The sequence below is a fragment of the Elaeis guineensis genome, chromosome 3 (genome assembly GCF_000442705.2).
Source record: "Elaeis guineensis isolate ETL-2024a chromosome 3, EG11, whole genome shotgun sequence".
Lineage (NCBI taxonomy): Eukaryota > Viridiplantae > Streptophyta > Magnoliopsida > Arecales > Arecaceae > Elaeis > Elaeis guineensis.
In genome coordinates, this window is record NC_025995.2 from 28,316,910 (window position 1) to 28,332,769 (window position 15,860).

The 15,860-nt window shown below is 35.8% G+C and overlaps 1 protein-coding gene across 1 annotated transcript; it reads left to right on the plus strand.

Moving 5' to 3' along the window:
• Positions 1-14,191: 14,191 nt before the first annotated feature.
• LOC140856453 (serine--tRNA ligase, cytoplasmic-like) lies at positions 14,192-15,509 on the plus strand. The gene is made up of 5 exons (XM_073253747.1): positions 14,192-14,324; positions 14,445-14,628; positions 14,715-14,894; positions 15,056-15,259; positions 15,347-15,509. The coding sequence occupies exons 2-5, from the start codon at positions 14,584-14,586 to the stop codon at positions 15,362-15,364; spliced, it is 447 nt and encodes a 148-aa protein (XP_073109848.1). The 5' UTR covers positions 14,192-14,324; positions 14,445-14,583; the 3' UTR covers positions 15,365-15,509.
• The last annotated feature ends 351 nt before the right edge of the window (positions 15,510-15,860 follow it).

A 15,860-nucleotide genomic window follows, 5' to 3' on the forward strand; every position in this document is an offset into this window, starting at 1 on the left:
ATGGTGAAATTTGTTGCATTATTGGTAATTACTTGGACAACATTCGTCTCTCCCACATGTTCCACAAAAGAGTCTTAACAACTCAAACATTTTCTCTCCAGTTTTCATATATGATGAAGCATCAATAGATTTTACGAACATTGTTCCAGAAGGGCAGTTCACAAGAAAATTCATTAAACTTCGACCCCTCTAATCAGTCCATCCATCTGACATCACCGAACATCCATGTTTTACCCAAGCTTCCTCATGACTTTTGAACAAATCATCTGTGTATGCCAATTCTTTCTTAAGCAGTGAAACTCTTAACTCATGGTAGCTTGGGGGTTTTAAATTAGGACCATACTACCCAATTGCTTCAATTGCACATTTAAATGCATCTGAATTTGCAACATTGAATGGTATTCCGGCTTGGTAGAACAGGCGAGCAATATATTGACAAGCTTCTTCTCTTTTCTTCTTGTCACATGCATCTTGAATGTTTGTTTGCTTCAATTTTCCTTGCTTTCGAAGTTGAACCACTTTCTCTAGCTTCTGATACACAAAGGAATCCATTGGACCTTTATGCCGTGGCTTCTTGACATTATCCATTCCTTTATTCGTGGCTGAACCAGATGCTAACCTTTTTCTGGAAGTTTGGTTTTCAGCTTCATTGTCATCATCTTCAATCTCAATCATGTTGTCAAAATCATCCAAGTCTGGCATCTTATCATAATTCTCTTTGTGGTTCTTTCTGTCGGTCATGTAATTCAGCAGCTCTTCTCTCACATTCTCAGGCATTTGAGACATGCTTTGGCATTTTTAAACTTTCCGATTTGATGTTTTTTTGCCCTATATATCCCACCTTTTGTCACCTTAGAACAGAACATACACGTAACAGAATTGGGATCTTTAGGATCTTTTAAGAAATTATAGTTCCAGCTGAGATCCTTTTTACTGCTAGCATTGGCTGTTGCACCCTCTGCTGCTGCCATTGTAAAACCAGTGCACTGTTGACTGCACAAAGCAGAGTCAGGGATGAACAGAGAACTATTTTATTGAAAAAAAAATACACACATGCTCTGTTTTATTAAATAAAAAACAGTCACGAAGAGGGAAGGAGGAGAAGGAAATTAAGAGGAGAATAGAGAATAAATAGTACCATTGTAAAATCAGTGCACTGTTGACCTGCTTTGTGAACCGTTTTATTGAAGACAGATACAAACATGCTCTGTTTTATTGAATAAAAAACAGAGACGAACACAGAAGGAGAAGGAGAGGAGATTAAGAGAAGGAGAAGAGAGTAAATTGTGAAAAGAGGGTGAAAAAGGGAACAAAATTCATACTTTTTTTTTTTGCTTAGGTGCTGTCAACTTCAATAGAGGAAAGGGAACTGCTCCAACCATCCAAAATCCAAGGAAGTTGTAGGGGTACAGCTTGTGCATGTAGTTGCAATTCTTTAATGTCTTTCTAAAACAATAAAACCTATTAATTGTCTCTTAATTTCTTTTAATAAATTACTTAAGTATCCTTTCTTTTTGTTCTTTTAAAGGATTTGTCTATCACCCATAGCTGTAATTTCAAATTGCAGTGAATGATAGCTATTAAATTGGAAGCTGAACAGTCAGGAGAATAAAACCAATTTTAATTGGATGCCAAAAGTGAGTGCCTTGTGCCTTGCTCCAGGTGAGTGCGTAGGCGGCAGAGGCGCTCACTTGGTTGAAGACGCCTCGCTTGGAGGAGGCTGAAGTGCTTTCATCCAAGGGCGCCTTGCTTGAGTGCATAGGTGCGCCTAGGCGAGCGTCTTAATAACATTGCCTTAGACAACTGCAACTTGCTATGAAAAGCATTTTCCATCGAGTTATTATCATATCATTTCATCCCATCTTCATGAGAATATAAATAACCAAGCAATTCAGGAACTGTTAGTTCTCCCAAATTCTTTGACTCTTCAATTGCGTCCACCACATGATCATATTTCTTAGGCAAAGTCTTAAGAATTTTTTCAACCACCTTTTGTTCAGACAAGTCCTCACCATATTTTCTCATTTGATTCACAACCTCTAGCATATTAGTAGAGTAATCATGTAAAGACTCACTATCTTTCATACATACTCTTAAACAAGATTTTAGAAATCGGTACCGAGGCCCATATTGGTTCCAGCTCGATACGGTACGGTACTGTACTATACTAAGAGCGTATCGATTCAATATTGATATGCCATAAAATTTTTTTAAATTTTTTCAATTGAATTTGATTTCAAAATTTTTTTATTAATTTTTAAATTACTTTATATCCAAATTAATATTTATTTATGTTATATAACAATTTTACCATCCAAAAAAAATAAAAGAAGTCTAAAAGACTAAAATAATGCATTAAATATATCTAACATACAGATTATAAAGAATAATATGCTAATCTCAAGATCTCTGCTGATTTAATATCTCGTCGAGTGTCTGTGCCACTCGTAGATATTCGGATCATCCATATACTCTGGAGGAATATCAGTCCATCTCTCTAACCAAGTAGCACTGTAATTCTGAATATTCATCTCATGAGGTATCCTCTCTAGATTGTAAGACATTTCAGATCTCTCGCTCAAACTCTGACTCTGAGAGATATCATCGGATGATGGTATGGCTTTGGAGGGACCCATCCAAATATGTCAGTAGCAAAATTCGATCAATAAGGTACTTTGGGCTGCATAGGATAGTAGCCGTAGAAGTTGATGTCTCGGATACATTATATCATATGGATCATAAGCTGCCTGTGGGTGATAGAATTCATAATACGAGGATGATTTAGATACATCCATGGATCCTACACGTACGAGGTCATCTGCAGCTGTATCATGTGTTGGACGACTTTTGAAAGGCCGTCGTCTATATGAAATTGTCTCCTCACGGAGTCTATCAGCTCGTCCACCGTGGTCCCTATCTTGTGTGGCATGTGTAAATTGGGACTCATCGGTGAATCGAATATCATCCTACAGCTGCATCTCATGAATAGTGATCTCGTATTCTCCAATCCTTCTCTGATCATCAGATCCATGAATGCTATCATCACTCTCACTGCCGTTGGTCTTCGAATCTGAGTCAATTGACTCCTGCACTCTCGAGGGTGTTGCAACTGGCTTTTCTTTTTGTCTTTTCAAGCTCCCTCGGTGCCCCTCTGTGACTGACTTTGCTGTATCTGGGAGGATGGATGTCTTTTTCTTGCTTGAGATGACCGGTCTCGTCTCAGTATTTCTCGCTCAAACATCTGGATGGATGTCTTGGACATAGAGTTACGTAATGAACGACTCCCTTGTGATCTCTTAGGTTGTGGCTGATCAGCTGGAATTTTATGTGAAATATTTGTATTTGTCCACTATCCTGGATTCATCTTAATCTCTCTAGTTACCACACTGGCTGGTAGGGATAAGCATGGTCCGATTTAGATCGGTTTCATGCTTAAATCTAAGCCAAACTAGTCTTACTAAATGGTTTGGTATTTTTAAAAACCAAACTAGACCAATAGATGATTGAAACCAAACCAAACCAACATGGTTTAAACGGTTTGGCTTGGTTTGGTTTATCGGTTTATATATATATATATTATGATTTGTGAAGACTTGTTTCTTTTTTACATAGAAGTACCACCAAGAGAATTTATCAAGTAAAATGATTTAAATTGACAAGATATTGTCACTCAAAATGAAATTTTAAAACAAACACCGTCATTAAAGATTAAGATAAAAATCTCCAATATATTACAACAAAAATAAATAATTTAGTAAGTCATTTCGGGTTTAAGGCTAATCAATACAAAATCAAATTCATAAACAACACCATAAGTTCAGAATTATTTTTTAATACATTAATACTCCAACATAAACAACATTCTAATCAAAACGACGTCGTTTTATTAAAGCCGGTCCAGTTCGGTTTGAGAACAGTTTTATTTACCGGCAAACCTAAACCAATCCAAACCTATTTCATATGTATTAAAAACCAATTAAACCAAATCGAATAAAATTTTAAACTGAACCAAACCACACCAAACCAAACCTGTGGTTTGGTTCGGTTTCATCAGTTTGATTGGTTCAAGTTTGGTTTTTGCTCACCCCTACTGACTGGTCGTGGAGGGGATTCCGACTCATCAAGTTTCGACTCCTGCTGCTGGCCTACAAGTCATCCAATCATTGGATCCTTATCATCAATGGCATAATCATCTATCGTCGGATCTATGTACTTCAGCTGTACTTTATCTTGGATACATTTTAGTCTCAATCTCAAATTATAGTGCACATAAATAAGATCGTTGTGGTATTTCTGTCAGATGGTTTCTCTATTTGCTGTGGATAAGGGCGAAAGTCGATTAATTACGCTCACACCCCTTAGAGGAGATCGTCTGAAAAAGAATGCGGATGGTCATATTTTTTAAATTTTGTGCAGACTGTGCAAAATGAATTCATCATTCAGCTGTCAGAATATTAAACAAAATTACATATCAGATTTTATGATATTAGTAGGTATGTAATATCAAGAAAGTCCTCATGTTGATATGTAATTTATCTGGATGTAGCTTCTTTTTGCTTACGACAGTCATTGAGACTTCAAAGTTGTCTGTCCCATCTCTAAATTGTTTCGTCTGTGAAAAATATATCTATTTTATTAGTAAATATGTTAAGTTAAATGCTTGCACCTTAATTGACCTAACATACCTCTTGCAGACATATAGATGCGATTTTAGGATCATGCACCATCTTACATATCACATTACTCAGTGTAGATAGAAGCTCATTATCCATATCTATTCTGGGTATGGTGTACTGAAATTTCGGATTTAAATAGTAAGCTGAAAATAAATTTCATAAATGATTAAGTAAACTTATATTAGTACAAGAAAAAAAATTACAGATGATTTTTGAATTCATGCTTATCGGTTAGATGCAAATTCCTATCCATCTGATAGTCACAGTGGTGCTCAATGATGTTGATGTATTCCTAGGTATGTTTGAGATCTATCTCATTGATCTGTTTCTTTATCCTCTCCATCATGTGATATAAGAAGTTTATCTAAGGGTATCTCTCACTGTCGACGGTGCGAAGCATCTCATATAATGGCTTGATAACTTATATTATCTTATCAGTCGGTTACTAGAATAATTGACTAATTATCAAGTTCTTCACATGACTTTTCTCAGTGTCGGCCCTTGCATATCTGCTTTCCTGCTATTCGGCACTGATAAATATCTGACGCAAGGTTGCTTTTTTCCGCAAAAGTTTATGAAGTACTTTGTAGTTTATAGCAAATCGTATGATATCTGATCTCAAGATCTTCCTCCAGTATATTTCTATATCAATGACAATATTCATGTATGATTGTAGATAAATTTAGTAATGGACTGGGCTATATCCACTGCTTACTGCACTCTATGAAGCTTTTTAATATCCATCAACATGAGATCAATACAATGTGTAGCACATGGTGTCCAGTAAATATGCGATCACTGCTCCATCAGCAACTCACTGGCGGTCTTATATTGCGGCTCATTATCTGTGATGATTTGCATGGCATTTTGCTCTTCAGTTGAATCAATCACCTCTTCCATTAGTCCAAGGATGCATGTGGCATCGTGCACCCTATTTGAAGCATTAATTGATTTATGAAAAAATACTTTTTCATCATAATATGTCAAGAGATTTATGATACTCCGTTTAGTAGGATCGGTCCAACCATCACACATCACCTTCAGTCCGTATATGCGTCATTGATTCTTGTAAGAAGAAATTCATCTTTCCAAATCTTCTTTATTACTATTAAGAAGCTGACCATAGATATCTCTGGGTGTTAAGGGATCTACATCGGGGTCGGCAGTCTGTATGGCTGAAATGGTAGATCAATAGTAATATTGCTCGCTGCATTTGTTGGAATGTGGCTAAAATGAAACTATGATCCAATAGCTCGTCACATATCCTTCTTCTTATTCTTTTTCAGCATAGTGTCAATCCTTTGCTGTTTTGAATCTTTGCTAGAAAAAGTATGTGGATCTAAATCATGAATGGTGGCTCTTGTTGGAATCTCTGTCGGACCTCCTACTACCAAAAGCCTCCAGCATCAATGAAATACTATGCCTGCCTCTACTGACTGGCTCCCTGATAGAGGCGGTCCTCCTGAACTCGGACTCTCTTCCAGCAGTCGCAGAGTTAGATCTCGATTCATATAATGTTGGTCCAAATCGCTTGCTATATCTGGCCATTTTCTCCAGCCTGTACTGATCATCCAGATTTGCCTGAATGGTAGCCTTAATCTATGCCTCCTCATCATTTGAAGCAGAGGCCTTCTCTGACTCTCTAGAATGATAGGAAGGTGGCTCTCCAACTTGACGGTCCATCTCTATCCTCTTTTGCTTTGCTTTCTTCTTCGCTGCTTTAGAACCAGCGAAGTACTTCATAAGCTATTGAACCTACTATGGGTATTTTCAACACATGATCACATTTTGATAAATTAGCCAAATGCATCTTCAACCTAGTCACTCCTTATTTCTGAAACTCTGTGCTGCACCATTTGCATCTCCAATGGTGTCGAACTGAGAGCATCTCACCATGCTTCCAGCCAATGTCACGCTTGGCTCCTTATTTCTACAAGTTTAACAAAATACAACAGTTTAATAATTATAAAAAATTATTATAATTATTGATCATAAAAAATTTAATTTTTAAACTTTATAAAATACTTCTGATTAATACGTTTCATAATTCTAATTTTTCATAATTTTTATTTATATATAAATTTTTAAATTTTTAATAATAATTTTAAATCTCATCAATTTAGAAACATATGTTGTGCTTCAAATAATACTTCTAAATTATTTAAAATATACTATCACTTTTACATATTTTTTTATTCTCTAGAATTTTTTTATTTTTTAAATAACTAAAAATTATTTTTATATTTAAAAAATTTAAAAAAAATTATTTGAGGTTAAATCCAAGAAACATGTTATGGATCCTATATATATTTTTCTAAGCCTATTAACATGCATTAGATGCTATTTATCTTTTTATTTTTTTCGAAATTAAGCCTAAGCTACTATGCATATCATGCATCAAAATCTATACAATTAAATATAAAATTTATGCTGAAAGTAGCTTGAATCATCCTAAACAATATTTTGATTATATATATTTTTTGAATTTAATTTTTTAATAATTTTTATTCAATAAATAAATAAATAAATTTTAAAAATAATTAACGAAAATTAATGATTTTAGTGTTATCATGTAGATCGTCTAATGATCCACAACATATAAGAAATCATACGAAAATCATAAATTTTGGCATGATTTTTCTTTATTTTTCTACTATTTAGTGGTTTTTGGCCAAAAAAAAAGATGAAAAATAAAATATTTAGTGACAGAATAAAGGATTATGTTACTTTTGGTCGAAATATGTTGTCCCATCAAAGAAGTTGTGGAATTTTTTTTGAAATTCTTTTTTTGGGCTTCATTCGCACCTATCGTTGAAGCCTGAGAGCAGAACGCCATAGACTCAGAGTTGCTCTCGAATCTCAGCCTAAGGGGTTGAGGCTACTCAGTTATTGGTAGCCCAGTCCCACCACAAACACCTCCTGGCCCCCCCAACCCCCCACTCCCCCCCCCAAATGTGCCCACACCCCACATGGTCGGTACGGCTCGGTTTGCTCGTGAGTCGAGCCGAACCGAGCAATCCTGCTCGGTTTCGAGCAGTTTGAGCATGAACCATACCGAACCGCTCAGTTTGGTGCGGTTCGCATGGTTTTCTGAAAAAAAAGGCCGAACCAAACCGGTCGGTTTGGGCTGGTATGGAATATCATGCTCTCAAATTTACGATGAAGAGTTTGAAGTTTGACCATCAATACTTTAGTAGTACCTTGGTAGGTTTTCTGCAGAGCATCCTAAGCATCTTTTGACTTCGTGGCTGCCTCAATGCGAGGAAAAATCATGTCATCTACAGCTTGCTGGATGAGGAAGAGGGCTTTAACATCTTTTTTGTGAATGTCTCTAAGTGTATCTCGTGCTACACCAATTTCTGTGTATCCGTTCTCCACCAAGTCCCACAAGTCTTGGAAAATAAACAAAGTCTTCATCTTTGTGCTCCAAACTTCATACCCACTGCCTTGAAACAATGGGATTTCTGACACCGAAGGATTCACACCAATGTTGGTTGCCATCTACCTCAAATGAAGCTCTGATACCAGATGTAAAAACTCAATCTAAATGCTGATTCTCAAAATATTAGCATTCCATTAATATTCAAATGCAGAATGCAATGCTTGCTGGAGAAAAAATAGAGCTTCAAATTTTATTGAACTGAGGACTGCAATTTATACACACTAAATCATAACTGAATTCCTTTAAACTAAGACCAACTAGACCACTAACGCATGACTCAACAAATTACCTATAACTCCATAAAAACAGAACTCCACTTAACAACTAAAATTTGACTCAATCAAAAACTGAACTTGACATAACAAACACATAACTTTAACAAAAAAACACAATCTAAACTAATTTCTGCATTAGTTACTAACAAAATCAAGTCAATAGCATGTTTATATGATTGTATATTTTTCTTAAAAATTAATAAGTGCTATATAAAATAATATAAGGTTATAAGTAGTTTCGGATATTCGGATATGGATCAGATAGTTGTCTATCCATATCCATATCTATTTTTCTTTGATGGATATGGATATGGATACGGATATTAGTCTGATCTTCAAATTTCTATACATATCCGGAGTGATTCGGATACGAAAACGGATCCGGACAGATATTATCCATACCACTTTCACCCCTAGATAAAATTGATATTAGGAGAGGAGCTTATTAATATCGTCAATGTGCTTATGCTCCTTAGTAAGATTGGATAATGCTACAAAGCAATGCTCTTCGGATAATATAGTGGACTAATACAAGTGATTCTTAGTGGAGAAAAGATATCTACTATAGGATTACTGGAATTGTTATATGGAAAATATAGTATAGGTCTTAAAAGGTGCATGAAAGTTATAGTTTCAAGGATATAAATGAGGAAGGGGATGCTGTTTTGGAGTTCATAATGACATATGGCCTAATATTAGCTAACACCTGCTTGAAAAAAGGGCTCATAATTGATAACTTCTAAAGTGAATATGATACTAGTCAAATAGATTTCTTCCTTGCTAGAAAGGCTGATCGAGCTTTGTGTAAAGATTATAAGGTTATATAGGGTGAGAGTTTAACCACCCAACATAGATTGGTGGCTTTTGATTTGCGTATTAGGAAATACAAAGGGACTTATGAAAATAAGAACCGGAGGGGTAGGTGGTGAAATTTGCAAGAAATAAACAAATAACTTCTAAGGATAGAGTGTTGTAGGAAGGAAAAGAGGGTCTAGATAAGGAAATCAAAACCATATGGAAAGAGATGGCTAAAACTATTAAGAAAGTGGTTACAAGGTAATTAGGAGAATCAGAGGAGAAAAGGCCATCCAATAAGGAGACTTGGTAGGGGAAAGAGAAAGTTTAGTTGGTGGTTAAGGTTACAAGAGTGTTATCAAAGACTACCTAAATATCGGATTAGATGTGTATGAAATTTATAAGATGGCCTGGAAATGAAGAAGGCAGTTCAAAAGGCTAGATTCAAATCACATGAATTATATCGCAAGTTAGAAACTAAGAAGGGGGATAAAAATACCATAAGATTGCAAAACTAAAATAAAGGAAAACTAGAGATGACTTAGGCTAAATGCATCAGAGATGAAGATCAAAAAGTTTGGTTGAGGTGAATGAGATCAAAGAGATATCGAGAAGTTATTCTAATAAACTATTCAATGGAAATTATATAGAAAAATTAGGAGGCCTTACTAGTTATATTGAGGATACAAATGTTAAATAAATGCATATAGAATTTGAGTATCTGAAATAAAGGAGGCTATTAAATAGATTAAATAGGAAAATCTGTTGGACTTGATGAAATTCTTATTGAGGTTTAGAAGTGTTTAGGTGATGTGGGAATAACTTTGTCGATGACTATGTTTAATAAGATTTTAAAGACCACGAAGATGCTTGAAGTTTGGAGGAAGAGCACTATAATACTGATTTATAAGAATGAAGGTGATACTGAAAATTGTTCTAACTATCATGTTGTTAAACATATAAGCTATACTATGTAATTTGGGGAGAGGGTGATTGATCATAGATGGAGGTGGACACAAAAATATCAAAGAACTAATTTGCTTATATTGCTAAGAAGGTTGACTATGAAATCTAGTTTTCTCCTTTGGAGGTTAATGGAGAAGCATAAAGAAAGGAGACAAGATCTTTATATGGTTTTTATTGACTTAGAGAGCATGAGATAGAGTCTCTAGAGAAATCTTATGATAAGTGTTATAAGAGGAGATTCCATTAGAAATACTAATGTGATTAATATATAAATTGGATCAATTACTAGTGTAAGAACAATTGGTGGTAGTACTTGTGAGTTTCCCATCACAATAGGTTTTCAATTATAATAGGTTTCCATCAAGGATCTATTATAAGTCCTTATTTTTTTGTTGGTCATGGATATGCTTACTAGGAATATTAAGAATGATACTTCTTGGTACATGCACTGCAAATGTTATAGTCTTAGTGGATGAAACGAAATTGATCATAAGTTGGAATTATGGAGGAGTGTATGAGAACAAGTGTTTTAAGTAGAACTAAGATGAAATACATGAAATGCAATTTTAATAAAATTAGAAATAGAAATAAAGATGGTGCCAAAATTGAGGTCATGGATTTCTTAAGAGTAATCATTTTTGATATTTAAGATCGATTATTCATAAGGGAGATTGAAGAGGATATTATCCATAGGATTAAAGCAAGTTAGATGAAATAGAAAATTGCAACTGGGATATTATTTGATTGTACGACACTTGCCAAGTTGAAGAAAAAAATTTTCAGGACATCCATATGACCATCTATGCTCTATAGGACAGAACGTTGGATGGCTAGAAAATAATTTGTATGTAAGATGAGTTGGTCGAAATGAGAAAGTTGAGATGGATGTGTTGTAATACAAGAAACAATAGAATAAGAAGGTGGACGTAGTATCAATTGGGGGTAAATGGAGGGAAGGACGACTTAGATGGTTTGGATATGTATAATGTAGGCCAGGGGATGCACCAATACCAAGAAGTGATTTAAGAAATGTAGAAGGAAAGAGGGGTAGAGGTGGAATGAAAAGCACGTAGATGGAGTACTAAGGAAGGATTTGATATCTCAACATTTTTCAAAAAGTATGACATAAACCAAGGGAATGGACGAAAATGATTTATGTAGCCATCCCCAACTAGTTTGGGATTAAGGCTTGGGTTGAGTTATACTTTTCAGGGGACTAAAATCTTGTGGGTGCTTTTTGCATTTAATTTATTACTTGGTTAGGGAATGGTTGTTGGAGTGAAAGTGATTGGAGATATAACAAGCATAAACAGATTTTAGATGTTCAAGAGTATTTTGTGGAATGACTAGCATAGACGTTCTCGGTTCAAGCAAATGAATAGGAAAACATCTACCTGATAAGCTAAAAGTTGATCATATTCTACATGCTTTTTAATGATGCCTCTAAAAGTTAGTTCAACTCATATGCAAGTATACACAATGTGAGACCAATGCATTGGCTAAAATATGCAAAATATTAGTGTATAATTCAACAAGGTTAGAAAAAACGTTTCATGCATTTGTAATTTCAAAAATATTTTAAATTTGCAAAGTTAAGACCTTTATGTCCCTTGCTAGGACTGAAGCTCAGAGCCACAATTAGCATTGTATTAACAACTTTCTGACAAAAACCATTTTGGTTTCGTGGTCGAAGGCTTCTCTTTAGTTTCTTCTCTTAAGCTTCCACTTTGGTCACCATGTTCTTATATAGAATCCTCCTATGATATTTCTAGCTTCTGGATTGTCTTTCTTTTTGTCCCAATTCCCGAGTCTAACCCACTCAAGGATGACTATTAGCTATGTTGGAACTACGAGATCTCAAATATCAGAGCAGAGGCGAGAGAGATGCTTGGACTAATGCCGTTTAGGTTGCTTAGGTCTCTTCCTTTTTACTTTTCTTTCTTTCTTTTTTTTGTGGGGGCAGGGGGGTCTGGGAGTTGTTTAGGGGGGAGAGTCAAAAGGAGTAAGCGATGAGCAGATTAAGCAACTCAAACTTGTTTATCTCCCTCCATCTATTATGGGAAACAAGGCAGGCACCCGGGGGGGGGGGGGGTTGGGTTGTGGCGGAAGTATTTCATTGGTGGGGTTTATTTGGGAAATGATATCAGTGTGGAGTTAGCAGAGTGGAAGAGATATTGGTGGCACCATCTCAAAGCCGATCTGAAATCTGTGAAACTGTATAAATGAAAGGAATTTGCTGCTGCCAAGTGGATGTTTGAAGAGCTTTGAACACAAGAAGAATGCTTTTGTTGTGACCATCAATATTCAACACAACATCTGGCATAACATTTAATTGTAAATGGTCCAAGGGACCCCTCATTATGTTGCACATCCATATAACTGGCACTTAAACATGGCCATCGTTTAGCTGTGTTAGCATTTTTTTGGTATTTTTGGTGTTTCAGAAAAAACAAATATTATTTTATATTATGAAGTACTGTATCTTAGCTTGTTGGTTGTGGATCCCTTTACAAACTTGCATATCTCTGCTTGCATGCCTAGTGTTGATATGGATATGACATGATGCATGCGCTGTGCTGGTCCTTGACTGGCACAAACATTATATGCAGTACTTTAGGCATTGTGTTATGTGCTTAAATGGGCTTTCGTAGAGTTAAATGACTAATAAATTATATAACACATTAAATTTACTTAAAATAACTCTTCTAGTTATAATTATAAAAACTGATTCACAATTTGTTTATTAATCACTATGGACGACTGTATAAACTGTAGGAATAAAACCAGAGAAGATGGCTGTTAGGAGGTGTCAAGGTTCAATAATATTAGAAGCAGAAGATCAATCAGAGGGAATCAGGGTACGTATCAAAAGAGTACAATACTGTACAACTAAAGTTGAAAAGGCAAAAAGTAAAAGAGATCGATAAATGAAGAGAGGAAAGGAGGACCTTCCTTCAGTGATAGGATTATCAAAATAAGGTTCGTTCAAGCTCAAAGTCATAGAATAGATAATTGCTTGCTTCAAGTGCATGATGCATGTTACATAGCAAGTTACACTTAGAGAAAACATCATTTGAGATGTATGCGCATTATAATTGTCATATTAATTTAGATACTGTATAGGATATTTTGTTATTCTAAATGTTAATTTCTAGAATTGGGAGCAGGTGTGGGAGCTGGTGCAAATGCAGGGGATCGGATATTTTAGAAACACTTAAATTCCTATGAAGTGGGTGCAGGTCCAAGATTTTGGGAAGATTTTGGAGTGGGTTTGTTAACCTAGGTAGAAGATGCCAGCTATTAAGATCTAGACCAATAATGAAAAATTTAACATTGCATACACAATTTGTTTCAAACCAGATATCTCATATTTGTTTAACTAGTTTATGCGGTCACTTGAAGCCTTTAAGAAAACAATAACAAATGGTTAAAAAGACTTAATTTTTGCCAACTTTTAACCAGATACAGCTCAAGTGGTCAAGCATCATCTTTTAAGCAGCAGCTAAAGTGATCAACTGGCTGGTGGGAAAAGCCAAGTGATGGTTGAATGTTACAAGAAAATAAGAAGGTCGAACAGAACATACAATATCCTTTAGAATGATCGCAAAAGCATCCACATGAGTGAGACTTAACTTGTATGTAATGCGAGTGACTAATTCCAGAGGATTGTTGATGATCCTCTCAACTGCTGAATAATTACAGCATACATGCATTCACAACTAAAAGTGGAATATGTTTGATGGTTGGTGGTGATTCGGTAAATGAATGTGATGCTTCTCTGCGAATGTAGTGCATGTGGTTGGTGCTAGAGGGAAGAGTATCTAACAGATGGCCATGATTTGAGAGGCAGTGGTATGGATGGGATTTCAGTCTCTAAAATGATATCTAAAGGTGGTGAAGTGCATGGGTTTCAAAGCTGAAACCCCATGATGCATGTTATATATAGTAGAGGGACAAATTTGCTCTGCACATACTTACCAGCTGCCGATGTGATTGCTTATTACAACTCTTAAATAATTTTAAATTCTAGTTTTCCAGAATTGTGATATTAGTTGATCTTTAAAAGGTGACAGGTGAAGGGGATGACAAATATCTGATTGCGACCGCAGAACAGCCATTGTGTGCTTATCATCTAAATGATCGAATCTATCCTTCTGAACTACCTATACGGTATGGTTTTTCCTTTATTTTGTTCTCTTTGGTAATTTTATTTATGAGTTCTATACTATTACCCAGAAAGAAGTACATGGTTTACTTTATGATTGGTATTGCATTTGTATGTACTTTTAGATATGCTGGATACTCAACCTGCTTCCGGAAAGAAGCTGGTTCACATGGTCGAGACACACTGGGCATTTTCAGAGTCCATCAGTTCGAAAAAGTAGAGCAATTCTGTATTACCAGTCCAAATGACAACGACTCATGGGAGATGCATGAGGAAATGATAAAAAATTCGGAGGACTTCCATAAGGAGGTGCGCTCTTGGAACTTGGAAACCTTGTCGTTGTTATTCTTGCCTGCTAGGCATATAAATTTATTTATGGAATTAACGTATTGCAGCTTAACATTCCCTATCAAGTCGTGGCTATTGTTTCTGGTGCTTTAAATGATGCGGCAGCCAAGAAGTATGACTTGGAAGGATGGTTTCCTGCATCACAGACCTACAGAGAACTAGTCTCCTGTTCAAATTGCACGGATTTCCAGTCAAGGAGATTAGGAATTGGATATGGCCAGAAAAAGGCAAGCATTTCAACCTTTACTGCCTTTTTGATTTTATCAAAAAATGTTGATTCTGCATTCAGAGTAAAATAAATGATCATCGGGTAGCTAACCTTGGCTTTTCATTTTGGGTTTCATCACATAGTGAAGTAATTCGAGCTTACCTGTTGTTTCCTATGCAGAATGATGAACAGGCAAAGCAGTATGTCCATATGCTGAACTCTACATTAACAGCAACAGAAAGGACCATTTGTTGTATTCTCGAGAACTATCAGCGGGAAGATGGAGTTGAAATTCCAAAAGTGTTGCAACCCTTCATGGGTGGCCACGAATTTCTCCCATTCAAGCAAAACCCTGAAGCCAAATCTAAAAAGACTAAAGCTAAGGTTTCTCTCTTCCCTACACTTCACTGAATTAAGTTAAATGGCCGATAAAATTAGGTGAACTTTCTATTTTTGGACATGATTGGGCAGGGTAATGCTGGCTCGTAAGACAAGGGACAGAGCAAGCACAATTCATCCAGGGGAGTGACAATCTATATTTCGACATAAGAAAATATTTTGCATTTTTTTAGCTGATATCCTCTGTTCACTATTTATGATTATTAAAGAAACCATGCTGACTGTTTGCAACGAACTTCATCGAGGGTTAAGTTTGAACTTGACAGAGGACTGAACTTTATGATTATGAAAGAATCCACGCTGTTTAGGGCCACCCCCCCCCCCCCCCCGCCCCAACCTCCAAAAAAAAAAAAAAAAGGGAAGAAAGAAAGAAAAAAACGAAAGAAAAAAGAAACCATGCTGATTATTTTGTCATCTTATTTTAATTATCTTTGTCCAATTTACCTGCTCTCTCTCTCTCGGAAGGGATCAGGCTTTTACATATCATTTAAAAGGCGAGCTACTTGGCTTATCAATGCACACTTGTAAATAAGAGAGCATGGATTGATGGATGGAACAAATTCCTGATATATATCAGTGTGGGCGC